Source organism: Pteropus vampyrus, unplaced genomic scaffold (assembly GCF_000151845.1).
Source record: "Pteropus vampyrus isolate Shadow unplaced genomic scaffold, Pvam_2.0 Scaffold816, whole genome shotgun sequence".
Classification (NCBI taxonomy): Eukaryota; Metazoa; Chordata; class Mammalia; order Chiroptera; family Pteropodidae; genus Pteropus; species Pteropus vampyrus.
In genome coordinates this window covers 552,602-567,963 of record NW_011889597.1, presented here as the reverse complement: position 1 = coordinate 567,963, position 15,362 = coordinate 552,602, and the positions used below count along the sequence as shown (strand labels likewise).

The following is a 15,362-nucleotide window of genomic DNA, read 5'->3' as shown; positions in this document are numbered from 1 at the left end:
TCTTGGGATGTGCTACATATCTCTTAAGAGAAGTGACCTTGACCATATTGTTAATTTTTTAGATATAATGATATTCTGGTTTTATAAGCTTCTTAATCTTTTAGAACTACATACTAAAATTTTTACAGATAAAATGATAGTGTCTGGGATTTGATTCAAGATAAAACAGAGGAAGGTTGACCCAGCAACTAAGAACTTAGCCTCATGGCACAGATACACAGGACCTTTCTCTAGGGTTTAGTTTTTTGTTAGATGTCACGTCTTCGTTTCTGTTTCTTTTCTTGCAGAACTCTCAGAAATTGAGCCCAATGTGTTCCTTCGACCGTTTCTGGAAGTGATTCGCTCTGAAGATACTACTGGCCCTATCACTGGACTGGCGCTCACCTCTGTCAACAAGTTCCTGTCCTATGCACTCATAGGTAAGAGCTCAGGCATCGTTGGATGACCACAGCGCTTCATTTCTTGCTTCTCCTGGGCTGGTCAGGCTTTAGGCAATGAGTTGGTGATACTGGAAAGTTTTTCCCAGCCATCTGTTTCCTTGAAGAAGAGAAGTAGAATTATTGGTTATTCATCATGCTAATTGACTCAGGTTTTACAGAGTAGGGAGGGTGGGGAGATTTCTTGGGACTCTGATGTCTTTGTGCTTTGGAAGGAGTTATGTGTATGGTGGGTGCCCTTGGAGGTTTGGTTTGGTTTGTTTTGAAAGTTATTTTTTTTAATGTAATTCATACTTATTTAAAGAAGATAAACAATAAAGAGGTGTTTAAAAGGAAAGTAATGGTCTCTCCTCTTTCTCAATGCTCCTCTTCCTTCCTTAGGTAAATAATGTTAACAGTCTAGTTCGAATCTTTCTATACTTTTCTCTACATGTATATGAATATATAGAGAGTACCATCTTTTTTAAAGAAAAATAAAAATAGGATTATGCGCTACATATTTTCTTTTTTCACTTAATAGTATTAACTTAAAAAAATGTACAGATGCAATTATCCATCTGATTTATTCTTTTTCCTCTAGTTTTATTGAGCTGTAATTGATATAACGTTGTATTAGTTTAAGGTATACAACACAATGATTTGAAATATGTATATGTTGCAAAGTAATTACCACAATAAGTTTAGTTAATATGCATCACCTCGCATAGTTACAGTTTTTTTTTTTTTGTGATGAGAACTTTTAAGATCTGTCTTAGCTACTTTTAAATATAAAATACAGTATTGTTAACTATGGTGATCATGCTGTATATTATATCTCCAGAACTCATTGATCTTATAATTGGAAGTTTGCATATTCTTTTTTTATTGTGGTAAAAAATATATATATAATTAGCCATTTTAATCATTTTTAAATATATAATAGAGCGGCATTAAGTACATTCACAGTGTTCTGCAACCATCTATTTCCCAAATGTTTTCATCACACCGAAAATAAACTAATCATTAAACAGTAATACACCGTTTCCCTTCAGTCCCTGGTAAGATTTTTTTCTTTTCTTTTTTGGTAGCCATATCATTTCCATAGTATAGATATAACGCTGTTCATTCAGTCATTATCTTATTAATATTTACTATTTAGATGGTTTCCTATTTTGAGCCATTGTAAATAATGCTGAAATAAGTATGCTTGTTCATATGTCTTTATTAATTTTCCTTTTGTGTGACAGAATCCTGTACTTGAAATTTCTGGATTAAAGGCCATGCGCTTATTATATTTTTATAGGTACTAACAGGTTGCTTTCCCAAAAGATTATAGCATTTGCATTTCCAACAGTAATGTTTGAGAATTTCCATTTCCCCACCCTGTCACCAGCACTGAATATTATTAGTATTCTTTATTTGTGCTAATTTGATGGGTGAAAACTGTTATTTTTTTGTTTTTAGTTCCTTGAGGTTGAACATTCGAATTTCTTCTCCTTTACCTATTATTTTATTGAGTTGTTTTTGTTTTTCTTATCATTTTGTAGGAGTTTTTTTGTATAGGGGGTGGATACTAACCCATTGTCTATCACAGTATTACAAATATTTTCTCCTAATGTTGCCCAAATATTTTATCCATTCTATTGTTTATCTCTAAATTTGTTTATGGTGGCTCTTTTGGGTTTCTTTTTTAGTTGATCTTGTCACTCAGGATCTTGAATTCCTTTTCCCCTCTTGTCAGCCCATGTGCAAGGGTGAGGAACATAGAAAACAGGCAGCTGTCTTTGTTTCTAAGTAGGGAGACAAGAAAAGAGGCAGCTCAGTAACTAGTCAGAAAGGAAAATGGCCTTTGGTCAGGGCAAGAAACTCCTTTGATTTTTTTCTTTTCTTAAAAGTTGGTTTTGCTTAGCTGAAGTATTCAGGATCCTGAGCAGGAATCCTAGGTGCCAGCTAGTTTCTGAATAGATGCATCAGCCTCTCCAGGCGTCCTAGTCCTAGCTTCATACTTTTCCTGAGCAAAGAATCAGGCCCAGCTACTTCCAGCCTGGCCCTTAGCACCACCTGCAGGTCATCTCTCCTCACAGCCTCCAGCAGCTGCCCTCTGTGCTTTTTTTCCTCCGCTCTCTTGACGATGTTACTCTCTTTCTGGACTTGGCAGACAAGCGGGTCATTGGAGACCTCAGGCCAGCTGGTCATTGGAGTTTCCTGTGGTGGGAAAAGAGAATGCTGGAGGTGGTGATTGCAGTGGGCATGAGAAAAGGAGCAGGAAGGAGTATATGAGAGATGAGATTGGCAGATTTCCCTGCAGTCTGCTCCAGAGTGGCCAGCAAAAGAGGACATCCTAAGGAAAGGGTCCTGGGAAAGACAAGGTCTGCTAAGTGAGCCCAAGCCAGACACTCCTTTGTTTATGCTGCCCTTCTAGAAGAAACTACGCCTACTCCTCAATCCTGTGATCCGCAGCTTCTAGGATTATTTTAGGTCTTACTCCAAGGACCAGCCTTTTGTTTGGCCCCACACAGCTACCAGACCAAGATTTATGCCACTGATTGCCTGGCTTGCTGGCGGGCCATGCGTGCGTCTAAAGACCGATCACTAACCTGCCTTTTTAGAAAATTAACTTTGCTACTTCATTCAAGTTCAGAGGATAAGATTGGTAAAGCTTAAACTACTTTAATAAGGGAGATTACCCCCAGGAGCCTTGTGGGGTGGGAGCAAGGCTGCCATTCATGAGCTCTGAAATACCACACAACACTAAGAAGAACCTGGATTTCCTGTGCAAGGAAAGGTCGTTCTGTGGGCCCTGGAGGCCTGAAAAAGGACTATCTGACAAGGCTGAGAGGATGCAGGCAAGGGTCTTGAGAGTACAGGCATACCCTCAGATATTGCAGGTTCGGTTTCAGACCACTGCAGTAAAGCAAGTCATAATCTTATTGCTGGTGGAAGGTCTTGCCTTTAATTTCCTAAAAACACAACACCTGTGAAGCGCAATAAAGTAAAACGCAGTGAGGCGAGTATGCCTGTATAGGATTTTCTGTGCGGAGTGGGAGAAACAAGGAGAGTTGGGGTGATAGGAGCTGGTTCACCCCTTATACTATATATCATCATGAAATTGGCTTCCTTCTGCATGACCTCTAAAGCAGCCACTCCTGAAGCTGAGTAAAGGCATTCTGCAAGTAGGACAGAAAGAGTTTTTGATAAGGTGTCAGAGACTAACCAGGAGAGAAAAGAAAGAACAAATGAAAATCACTCAAAATTAATGAGTCTTCTGGCTCATTGTTGCAAGAGAAATGTTCTGGTTTCTCAGCCAATCCTGAGCTTTAGGCTCAGGAACTCTTAACTTCAAGTACCAGGAGAGAGAAAATGGCAAGAATTTCTTATAATTCCCACCATAAGACTAGGAGGTGCTCCTGCATTACACCATGCCACCTCTAGGGCAACTTTCTGTCGGTCGCAAAATTTTGTCATGTTCTTGCCCCCTTTTTCCTACTTTTGCTCCCTTTTCAAGGACAATCCAGATAGTTCTGCAGGACCCTTGTAGGCCTTGATAGAGGCCACTTCTTTGGCTACTCCTTGTGGATATTTAACATGCATGGAGTAGAGTTCCCCCCTCGGCAGCATTTGTGTTAGCTTTCAGCATGGTAAAGGTTGTCTGACCTCTAGCTTCTCTTTTCTTTTCTTATTCACAGTTGAAACTCTCCCTCCCTCCCTTACTCCCCAAGTAACCAGCTCTCAGTCTTTTTAGTTTGTCCTTTTTCTCTCCTAATAACTATTTAAGCTGGCAACTAGATTCTTGCTCCATGTCATACTGTTTTAAATAAGAATAAAACCGAAGCAGGAAGAGGTCTTCGATTTCCTGTAATGTAGCACCCAGATGAGTTGGCAGCAGTGACTGTCTATTTCTTCCCCTACTCCTCTACCTCACTTGCACCTGAACACAAAACTCCAAAAGCAACCAGAGAAGGATGTGTTGAAGGGGAACACGTGAAAGAGAAAAGCTATAACCTTGGCATTCAAAGGTCTAGGCCCAAAACTCATTTACTTTCTCTAGGAAATAAATAGCTTTACACCAGTGATTCCCCAAATGTGGTCCCCTAACCAGTAGTGTTAACATCACCTGGGATCTTGTTTCTAATGCAAATTCTCAGGCCCCACTCTAGACTGTTGAATCAAAAATTCTGAGACTGGGCCCAGCAATTTGTGTTTTTAACAAGTCCTCCAAGTGATTTTGATTCTGAAGTTTGAGAACCACTTATTTTTAAAGTGGAATTGGTGCTGAGGAGCTTGTTATAGCCATTTATAGGCAAAAATTCTCAGGTAGCCCAAGGAGCCATGGGTTAGGGAATTGGAGAAGAGAAAACCAAAGTCTCTCAAAGCAGCCCCTAGATAGGATATCTTGTCTTTTCTCTCTCCTCTCCACATCATTTAGTCTTTCCTTTTTTGCTGAAGCAGATCCCACTCATGAGGGCACAGCAGAGGGCATGGAGAACATGGCAGATGCTGTTACCCACGCCCGTTTTGTGGGCACGGATCCTGCCAGCGATGAGGTTGTCCTGATGAAAATCCTTCAGGTAAATGGAAGGGAAGGGCAATTAGGCTAATGGCCAGGAGCTGGTGCCACTGGCTCGACTTACCCAAGTCTGTCAAGTCTGCCGGCAGTGTAAAACTGTGTTTTGACTCCGCTGGGGCTTAGCAAGCTACTTCGTTTCCAAACAAGCATCTCGGGTACCCAAAGTAAAAGCTTCTTCTAAAGAAAATAATTAAAGGCTTTAAATGAATTGATATCAAATACCGGAAGCCCTTAATACATTTGTACCTCTGGCAGACTGTATCTGTGCCATCCATCTGTTGGGCCTCGTGGGCTACGGCTGGAATGAGTGCTGAACTATGTCAGGGTCATGCAGAGTAAAGACACAGTTCCCAAGACAAGTTTCTGGGAGACCCCTCTGCCAAAATGAAGTGAGGTCAGCATTTTTGCTAACCTTTCTTTTTTATTCCAAGTGCTTCCGTAGGAGACTAGAGGAACAAGAGATAGCTTCTCTCCCCTCAGGTACACCTCTTTTCACCCAGCCTGTCTTGTTTATCACGGTATCTTCTCTCTCTTCCTTGTAGGTGCTGCGGACTCTCTTGCTGACCCCAGTGGGTGCCCACCTAACCAATGAATCTGTGTGTGAGATTATGCAGTCTTGCTTTCGGATCTGCTTTGAAATGAGGCTCAGTGGTAGGTACTTGAATATTGGCTCCTTCACTATTCCTAGAGCCATTGTCTGTGACTATGAATATGTGATGCTGTCTCTGAACCCAGAGAAATGGAAAGCTAAGGATTTCTCCATCATCTACCTTATGGAGCCATAGGAGTCTAGAAGTCTCTGTACTTGACTGTTGTGCAGCTAGAATAGAGAACTTAGTCCATTGTGCCAGGGCAGGAATTAGGATAGATCCCTGACTAACTCAGCTCAGGCACTAAATCTCTTTCCCTTGACGTTTCTGGAATTTGACACCAGTCTGCCACCCCTAAGAACACATTATTGTGCAACCTTTTTTTCTGACTCAGTAGTGCCACCTAGTGGGCAAGTGAAGTTATGGCTGCCAGGCTGAGCTAGAGCTGGTTTTAATAAGTTCGACATAATCCTTGGTAAACAAGGTTTGGAGGGGAGTCTGCTCTGAGAAGCCTCCTGATAATAGCACGGCAAGTAATGACACCTGTGTTATTTGTTTTTGCCTGTGCAGAGTTATTGAGAAAATCCGCAGAGCACACTCTCGTAGACATGGTACAGCTGCTCTTCACAAGGTAAACCTGCTGCTGTTTGCTTCAGCCCTGCTGCCCAGGCCTCTTGAGCCTGCCTGCTTCCATACAGCCGCTTCAGGGACCTGGCCAACCCCACAGCCACATCAGAGGCCAATGGGATTTAAGATGGGGGTAGTTCTCTGGGCCCAGGGTTACTGATCAAGGGAGAAGGAGGAGGGAGCCAGCTTGGCCTCAGGAGGAGGCAGAAGGTTATTTGATCTAGGCTGACAGACCTTGTTCTGCTTCCCAAACTTGTGTCTGTTTCTGTACAGGTAGCAGCTGGGAAGGGGAACTCAGAGAGGATGCCGAACTCAAGGGAGCCTGGAACAGGTTGCTGAGCTCCCAGAGCTCAGCCTGATTTCTGTTGGGAAGGAAAGGGTGACCAATGATTGGTTTGCCCAGATTGTTCGATTTTAGCACTGAAAGTTCCATGTTCCTGCAAACCCTCAGTCTCGGGCAAACTAAGACTGTTGGTTACCCTAGTCAAGGCTCTCTACTTAGTGCCTAGGAGACCTTTTCATACTATGCCTAACTTCTTTTCTATACCTCTTTTCAATAGACTAACTTTGAGAAGAGCTGAGGCAAGAGCTTTAAAGCCCCCCACCAGGGGGAGGATATTGATAATGGGGCAGGTTATACATGTGTGGGGGCAGGGGTTACATGGGAAATTAATGTAACTTCCACTCAATTTTGCTGTGAATCTAAAATTGCTCTAAAAAATAGTCTATTAAAAAAACCTCCCTCTGGGATTTCTTTTTGCTCTCAGATCTATAAATAATCTTTATTATCTATAGACTAGATCTGCCCCTGGACTCTGCTCTAAAGAGTTTCTTATTCCTCTGGCTCAGATTTCCTGGCTTCAGAAGTTCAACCTGCCTTTCACTTCTCACCCTGTGCCCAGTCTCCTGGGGTTTTGATAGACTGCCCTCTCCCTATCTCGTGGCATTCTGCAATGCTTGCCAAGTGAAGCAGGAAGAGTCAGTTTAAGGATGAAAAGAGCCTCCACACTCCAAGGGCACTTAGTCACCTTGCCCTGATGACTACCTTCTTTTTGAGAAAGTGTCTATGTCATACATCCTCCAATTCCTGTGGCTCTTTGATGAAGCTCTGAAAAAGGAGAAGTTAGCCTGCTTCTCTTCCTAGCTATTCCTAAGAGACAGGAATGGCATCTTTGGGCTGTGGCTGGCATGGAGGGGGAGGTTTGTTATTATCCCTAATGACAGTCCATGGGACTCTCTATCTTATAGGTTACCTCAGTTTAAAGAAGAACCCAAGAACTATATGGGGACCAACATGAAAAAGGTATTACCTGCTGTCCCTCCTTCAAACCTTGATATCCCAACATCAGTGCAATGGGGATTTTCCTGAATATCCTTGCTTAGCAAAAACATGCTTTCGCCTAGACAGGTCTGCTTGGAATCTAGAAATGGCTATCGCAACTTTAGTGAGAAATTTATTCTTTCCCAGATACCTCTCTCCTCAACCTTTCCTTTTCAGCCTCTCTTGTTGACCCACCACATAAACTGGTGAGCAAAGTGAGGCTTATTGTTTTGGGCTAAAAATGTATGTTGATAAAGGTGAAGGACCTGCCATCCCCTCAGGGCCCAGCCTTATCAGCAGATAGGAGGCCTAGAGAGGCTATGTCCCAGATCCCATCCTCAGTGCTGGATTAGACTGGACTCATGCTTGGGCTAGTCTCTGTTGATGAGACAGATCGAGTCTGACTCCAGATGAGAAGGAAAAGAATGGTGGTCAGAAGAATGGCCTTTTTCTTTCCTGAATGGAAGCCATGTACCTCACAGGCCTCTCATGAAGATTCTACTTGTAGCCCTAAGAGGTTCTGCCCATGGATATGACCCTTGACTGTTTGGTGCATGCACCTGACCTGCCCCTCTCCCCTGCCATCCATCCCCATTCCTGCCCTGTGTGTCTGAGTTTATTTCACTCTGTTTAAATCGTTCATTTGCCTGTCTTTCACAGATTTCTCCATGTCTCCTCAACAAACTGGAGCTAAGTAGTGGGGAGCAGACCAAAGCCCTGAACCAGTTAGAGAGGGTACTACTCTTTAAGAACCTCAAGGTCTCTCTCCCTCTCCCTCTCCCTCTCCTTTCCCTCTTTTTATTTATTTAAATGTTTATTTTTTTATATGTAACATCTAGGTCCCATTTCCATTGTGTAAAGCACAACTTACTCCTCCCTAGTAACACAGCATGGCTTTAGAAAGAGTTGCATGTATTTGTAGCTATGCAGTGTGGGGGATTTTCCTGGGGTATCTAGTTGCCTGGAGGCAGAAGGAATCTTTGAACTGGTGACGTAACATGTAATGAGCCTAGATAGAGACATATTGTGAGGAAGCTTAATATCTACCTTTTCCAAGGGAACTAGGAGAGACCTCTAAGCAAGACCCTTCTCTCTTTTACCCTTTCCCCTTCTCACAGCTGGCACAGAGTTTAAGCAGTCCTCAACTCTACCGAGATACTTAAACTGGGTTTGGAGGGAAAAGATAGTCCATCTAGTTGGGGCCTTTTTTTTTTTTTCTTGGTTATCATTAAAGGGGTCATTTCAAGGTTTAAGATTCTGGGTGAATGGAAAGGAGCCAGGTGCCAGGAGAGTCGAGGACATTGAAAATACTTTGGGATTTGCAGAGATGCCCTCTGTCCTTTAAAAGTGAAGATGTAGGGGACCTTAGGGGAGGGGTTCAAGCTAAAGATTACCCTAATCCCCATATTCCTGTCTTAGGGGGAAGAGGGAGAGAAGAAGATATAGGCTGTCTAGGCTCTCTGTCACAAGAGTGAGCATGCTAGAGGTACAGTTTTGGACATCCATGTCATTGAAGATAAAAAGAATTGTGTGCGTGTGTGTGTACACACCTAGCTGGATAATCCATGGGGCTGTGTTCTCTTTGCATGCATTGCCTCAAGTTCCATTTGTGTGCTTGCCTAAGTTGCAGCTCCCTTCATTGGCTTCCTAGCATTTTGCTATGATTATTAACCTAAGACCTGCCCTTTCTTTGTAAAGTTTATGCTGTTCTTTGGAAATATAAAGTTATATGAATGTGGTGGTGAGGGTTCCATGAACACCTATTGCCTACCCTCCACCTTAGGACAGGGAACAACTGAACTTTTTAAGGGCTGAGACATTTGTGAGGACTGGCAGCCTCTTGGCCTCTACTCAGCCAGGAGGCAAAAAACACTCATTAAAATGACCAGGTTGGAGCCAGCCTTGCTGAGTATAGAGAAGGAAACAGGAAAGAGTGGCCCTAGTATGGGAAGGAATCTCAATGAGTGACTGGCTTCTCAGTGGAAGTAGGACTGCCTAGAGTACTTGAAATGGAGGGGAGGGCCTGCCCAGAGAGAAAAGATGGACCCAGATGTTTGTACTTTTTGGAGCTCAGCAACAATTGCCAATAAAGCCAGGAGGTTCTTGTTTTCCCTTATCTCTTGGGCTTCTTGCTTCTCTGCATGTTTGGCTGACTCTTACCCCCAGAACATTTTTGTACCATGAACTTGACCCAGATGAGTTTCAGTGGTTCCTGGAGAGAGTATCCTGTTTCTTGCTTAGTCCCAGTGTTCAGAGTACTTGAAGCTCCATTCTAAGCGTATGACTGCAGGCATTTTGGAGATGGACAGACTTGAAGTGTAAATCCCATATAAGGCTGTTGCTAGGTTACTAAAAGCTAGGGGTGGAGCTCAGCTCCTGGGCCTCTCCTTTATACATGGAGCTATGGGTAGGGAAGAATAATGTAGCTTCTAAGCAAGAGATAAAGGCTATTCAAGTTCTGGAGGACTTGGGGGAGGTTGAGGAAGGGGGTCCTATACCCCAAATGTCAGAAGGTATTGAACAGGCCAAGGATAACATGGGTATGTTTGGCTTTAAGAAAGGGGCAGGGAGAAAAAGTGCTTCTACTTTCTTGAGAGTTACTCTAATGGTTCCTGAAAGAGAATCGCTATTGCCCAGTCCATCAGTCTAGGAGTGGTTTGGTATAACTCTGGAGAGGGACTGGGTTCAAACCCTCACTGAGAAGGCGTCAGGACTAGGAAAACAAAATGAGACCTAACAAAGTAGGTGTAAACTTAGGGTGGAGAAAATGCATAAAAAAACTTACATCTTAGAGTCATCAACAGATGATAAAGGTTTTCCTTTGTGACTAAAAGGAAGCTATAGAAAGACTAGAAATACAGCAAGAGAGAGGGATGTGGAATGGAGCAAGGGTCTAAGAAATCAATAGCCTCACCATCTAAAACATAAAATAGCATCTAGAAAGACCCCACAGTGAAAAGGACGAGAGTCCCACCGATACATAGAAATTGGGAGCAGCATAGAGCAGAGCAACAGCACGACATGACCATCCATCCTTAATTCCACAAACCAGCTAAGATGCCGCTCCTTCCTTAACTCCAGGGAATGAACCTTTGACCAGTTTGATGCAGAAATTCCAGAGAGTAAAGGGTATGTTTAAGATCTAGGCCCAGTTTATGAAGCAACAGGAAAGTTAGGAATTCGGCTGGGAGGGCGTAGGCTCTCACAGATGGATAAGAACCAGGAGTAGGAGCCTTCTGTGCAGATAGTTGAGGAGGAAAGCCCAGGAGACCAGAGCCTGTAGCTCTGACACTCCAGGCACAGGAATCCCTGCCCTGACCCTTTCTGTAGGTGGGTCAGGCACCATCTACAGGACTCAGGATTGGTACCAGGACTCAGGCAGCAGAATGATAATGTGCAAGGGCTGGCCTATCAATGACCAGCCTAAAAGCAGACTGTCACCTTCCATATGGAGGCTGTCAAGCTGACCTGACCTGTAAAGTGGCCAATGTAGAAGCCAGGTTAGAGGAATTGGAATGGGCTCTAATGGTCTAGATTCTTCCTCTGGCACAAATGCGAGGTAAAGGTTGTTTTTTTTTAGGGACCAGTAGAACTAAGAGAAGGGAGATTTCTAGGGATAGAGTTTTAGTTTAAATACCAGTGCTAATGAGGTATGATATTTCCAGCTGAAAATGAGAGCAGGAGGCATGAGTGACTCATCCAAGTGGAAGAAACAGAAGAGATCCCCCCGGCCCCCACGCCATATGACTAGAGGTACACCAGGTTCAGAGCTGCCCACCTCTAATGGAACCACCTTATCCTCTAACCTAACTGGTGAGTGCTCTGGGTTACTTCCTCTGATTAGAATAGACAGAAGGAAAAATCCTTCCCCTCTCAGGGATTTTGACATTGAAGATCAACTGAGGGGCTTTGGTTTCTTTCTGCTGAGAGTAAAAAAGAAAAACTCCAGTCAGATCCAACAGTGACCACTTAGCAATTCTGCAGTGACTTAAGGTTGCTTTCCTTCCAGAGGAACTCTGATACTCTAGAGACTAACATATACAATTGTTGGTATGCAGTCTAGGAAACAGAGCTCCTGGTACCATGGAAGGTATGTGCTTCCCACAGAGTCTCTCTTCTTCAAGCCTCACTTACTTCGCTTGGCAGGTGGCATGCCCTTTATTGATGTGCCCACACCCATTTCCTCTGCAAGTTCAGAAGCTGCCTCAGCAGTGGTCAGCCCCTCTACAGACAGTGGCCTGGAGTTCTCCTCCCAGACCACTTCCAAGGAGGACCTCACGGACCTGGAGCAACCTGGCTCTCCAGGGTACAGCATAGCTACAGAGCCTGGCAGCAGTGAACTAGGAGTTCCTGAGCAGCCTGAGCCACAGGTATGGCTTTGATTTCTAAAGACCCCTCTCCAGTCTTCAACTGTGGGAATTGGCTTGATCCTTTGGATTCTATATTTAAGCCTTGGCTTTAAAGAAGGTTGAGGGTGCGGGGGTTCTTCCCCATTTTCTAGAATTAGCTGTGCTGCCTAAAAAACCCACACCATAATTCACTGTGAGAGGTAGCTCATGGGATTTATCTAGTTATGTATATAGGTAGTACTTGGCAAAAGTGAGGGAGCTGGCCATGGCTTTTTCTGGAAGGTAATAATCTAAATCTCAAGCCTTTGAGAGCTTCTGTTGCTTCTATGATTCTAATCACTATAGGTCAGTGATGCATCAAGAGATGTTTTCTGAGTCCTTCATCATACTCCTGCCCTAAGCCATCTTGCATTAATTCATAGCTCACTGAGCTGGCCCTACACCTGCAGTTCATTAGAGACACTTGGAGGACAGATATTTCAGGGGAGTTAAGTTCCAGTTGCTCTTGCCTCATCCCTATTCCTGTATCCCCCTGCTACTGGTCATAGCAGGAAGGGGCCCATGTGGAAAAGGCCCAGTCAGCATCTGTGGAATCTATCCCTGAAGTGTTAGAGGAGTGCACATCCCCTGCTGACCACTCCGACTCTGCCTCTGTCCATGACATGGATTACGTCAATCCCCGGGGCGTGCGCTTTACACAGTCCTCCCAGAAAGAAGGTAAGTACTCTTGTGCAGGCTCTGCCTCTTCGCCTCACCATCCTGCCCACTAAGCTGCCTGAGCCTAGACTGTCTTGGACCCATGGTATCTACTGGTCCAAGTTCTAGGCCATTTTCTAGTCAGGACATGGAATCAAGCCAGAGGGCTGTTGGCATGGATGGAGCCCTTCTCTAACTTATACAGAGAGGGAGTTTGGTGGACGATAGGAAGTGAGAGGGAAGAATAGAAAGCTTGGGACTTTTAGCAGAAAGGTAGGATCATCAATTCTAATTCCCTTAAATGAATGAGACTAGTCTCCTTACCACCCCAGAAGAAAACATTTTTTTCTTGAAGAGAATCACTTATCTGAAATTGCCTTGTAGAAATGCAGGGCAAGCTAGGCTAGACACTATCAAGCCAGTGTCTTAGCAGTCCCACTTCCCTCGTGGCCTTCCCAGGTACAGCTTTGGTCCCCTATGGTCTTCCCTGCATCCGTGAGCTCTTCCGCTTCCTCATCTCCCTCACCAATCCACATGATCGCCACAACTCAGAGGTTATGATCCACATGGGACTACATTTGCTGACAGTGGCTCTTGAGTCAGCCCCCATAGCCCAGTGCCAATCTCTCTTGGGCCTCATCAAGGATGAGATGTGTCGCCACTTATTCCAGGTAAGACTGGATTTCTAGAGGGGCTCTGAGCCCCTGGCTGTTTTTCAGAGTCTTTCAAGGGCCAGGGAAGCACAGGGGAGTTTGACCTATTCATGAGAAGAGTATAGGACCCAGGAAAGAACTTCCCTCCCCAGTTGGCCAGTAGTCATAGTCAAGAGGACTGCATTAGTTCCCAGGGACTCTGGCAGCCACACGGACATATAGAAATGGCTAGATATAGTCTCCTCAGAGCACAAGACCTTGGTGGAAGCTTCATACAGTTTTTCTCTCCTACTTGTCCCTTATTTGAACCATAGTCAGGTTCAGAAACCTAATGGCCTACCCTACTCTGATCTCCCAGCTACTCAGCGTAGAGCGACTGAATCTTTATGCTGCTTCCCTGCGGGTGTGCTTCCTACTGTTTGAAAGCATGAGGGAGCATCTCAAGTTCCAACTGGAGGTGAGTTTCTCTACCTTGGAAGAAGAAAAAAAATAAGATGTACGGCATCTTCAGTGGGCCAGCTCTGTCATGCTGCAGTGGTGGGATTTAGGGGCTTCTGTAGTAGAGTGCTTCCACACTCCATAGTTTGGTTCATTGGCTGGCCTCTTTAGCAGAGAAGTTAAAAGGAGCCTAGAGAAAACTGGCTGGTTATAAAATGAGAGAACCTAAATGTGAGCACTGGCAGGTAACCTCACCGTGAGTTAGTACAGCTCTTCTGCCTAGCAGTTCCTCTGCAACATAGGCAAGTCAAATTTAATGGCTTTGCCATTAAATTGCAGGAAGGAACTCTGAATAAGACCAGATCAGGCTCATCATAGCACACACAAAAAGGGCAACAGGCAACTTGTTTTGGCATGAGGTAGAGAGCCAGGTCTTATCCCCCAACATGGAGGCCAAAGGGGATATATTTAGGGGATGGAATACCTTTAAATGTCTCTAAATGCATGCCATCCTGGCAGGGCTTCTGCTTCCTGTTTAATATTTTTCCTGTCCATTTTTGTCTCTTCCTATTTTAAATGCCTTCTTTACCAAATGGCAATTACTGGGTTATTGCTAGATGTACATCAAAAAGCTCATGGAAATCATCACTGTGGAGAATGCCAAGATGCCTTACGAGATGAAGGAGATGGCACTAGAAGCTATTGTACAGCTCTGGCACATCCCCAGCTTTGTCACGGAGCTCTATATCAACTATGATTGTGACTACTACTGTTCCAATCTCTTCGAAGACCTCACAAAGCTGCTGTCCAAGGTGCTGAGCTTTATTACAGGCTACTAGAAATTAGTCTCTATTAAGAAAATCTCTCTGGTGGTAGTGAGGAAACAGGGAGGGAAACAGTTGAGAGTTGGGGAACCAGAAGAAGAAAGGCATTTTTTAGGGCAATGTAGAAGATATAGGAAATTTGGGAATTTTTGGAAAAGGATCAGTTAAGTGTAAAGTATTCTAATCTCAAATCTCTTGGATCTGTTTACTTTTCAGAATGCCTTCCCTGTGTCTGGTCAGCTCTATACAACACACCTACTGTCTCTTGATGCCCTACTGACAGTGATTGACAGCACTGAGGCCCACTGCCAGGCTAAAGTCCTCAACAGCCTTACCCAGCAAGAGAAGAAAGAGGCAGGGAGACCCAACTATGAGGCAATAGATGGCACCCGAGAAGCCAGCAATAGTAAGAGGCATTTCTTTGAGGATCCCAGGGTTCTATTCTTATCCTTTCTCTACTCTGAATCCTTTCTCTTTCTTTTATATCATTTCCTCTCGGGTAGTTGCAATTCTGTGTTTTTGAGGTTTGGTGATTTGAATCAATGGCCAGGCAGGCAGGTTAGCAGGATTATAGACTTTTCCCTTTTTCCTCTGCATGCTTTGGATTTTTTACAGAATTATTATTTCATTATGGGGAGAAAAGAAAACATAGATTAAAGGGTAAAAGACTTCTGTCCCTAAAAGCTCCAGTCTCTACCTTCCTCCACCCCCAGAATCTGCCTCCACTCTAATCTTCTCTAACTTCCCTTTGAGATTGATGTTGCGTAAGTGCAAGGAAAGTGACTGAGTAATCTCCTTATTAAATTATAGAATCTAATGCTTGGCTGACTGGGACAGTGACTGCTTGTTTGGGCTTGGGTTTGTCCTATTCGGGGCTGGCA

The 15,362-nt window shown here is 44.0% G+C and overlaps 1 protein-coding gene across 1 annotated transcript in view; it reads left to right on the top strand.

The window, feature by feature from the left end:
• Positions 1-287: 287 nt before the first annotated feature.
• The window catches only part of GBF1 (golgi brefeldin A resistant guanine nucleotide exchange factor 1), a gene marked incomplete at its 5' end in the record, with an annotated part of 29,905 nt that continues 14,830 nt past the window's right edge, over positions 288-15,362 (top strand). Inside the window, 13 exons of the mRNA XM_023526290.1 lie at positions 288-419; positions 4,866-4,984; positions 5,526-5,634; positions 6,144-6,204; positions 7,449-7,503; positions 8,182-8,280; positions 11,187-11,334; positions 11,668-11,891; positions 12,419-12,587; positions 13,026-13,237; positions 13,578-13,676; positions 14,275-14,469; positions 14,698-14,887. Of these exons, the coding sequence (XP_023382058.1) occupies positions 288-419; positions 4,866-4,984; positions 5,526-5,634; positions 6,144-6,204; positions 7,449-7,503; positions 8,182-8,280; positions 11,187-11,334; positions 11,668-11,891; positions 12,419-12,587; positions 13,026-13,237; positions 13,578-13,676; positions 14,275-14,469; positions 14,698-14,887 (1,812 nt within the window). The remainder of the gene's footprint in view (positions 420-4,865; positions 4,985-5,525; positions 5,635-6,143; positions 6,205-7,448; positions 7,504-8,181; positions 8,281-11,186; positions 11,335-11,667; positions 11,892-12,418; positions 12,588-13,025; positions 13,238-13,577; positions 13,677-14,274; positions 14,470-14,697; positions 14,888-15,362) is intronic.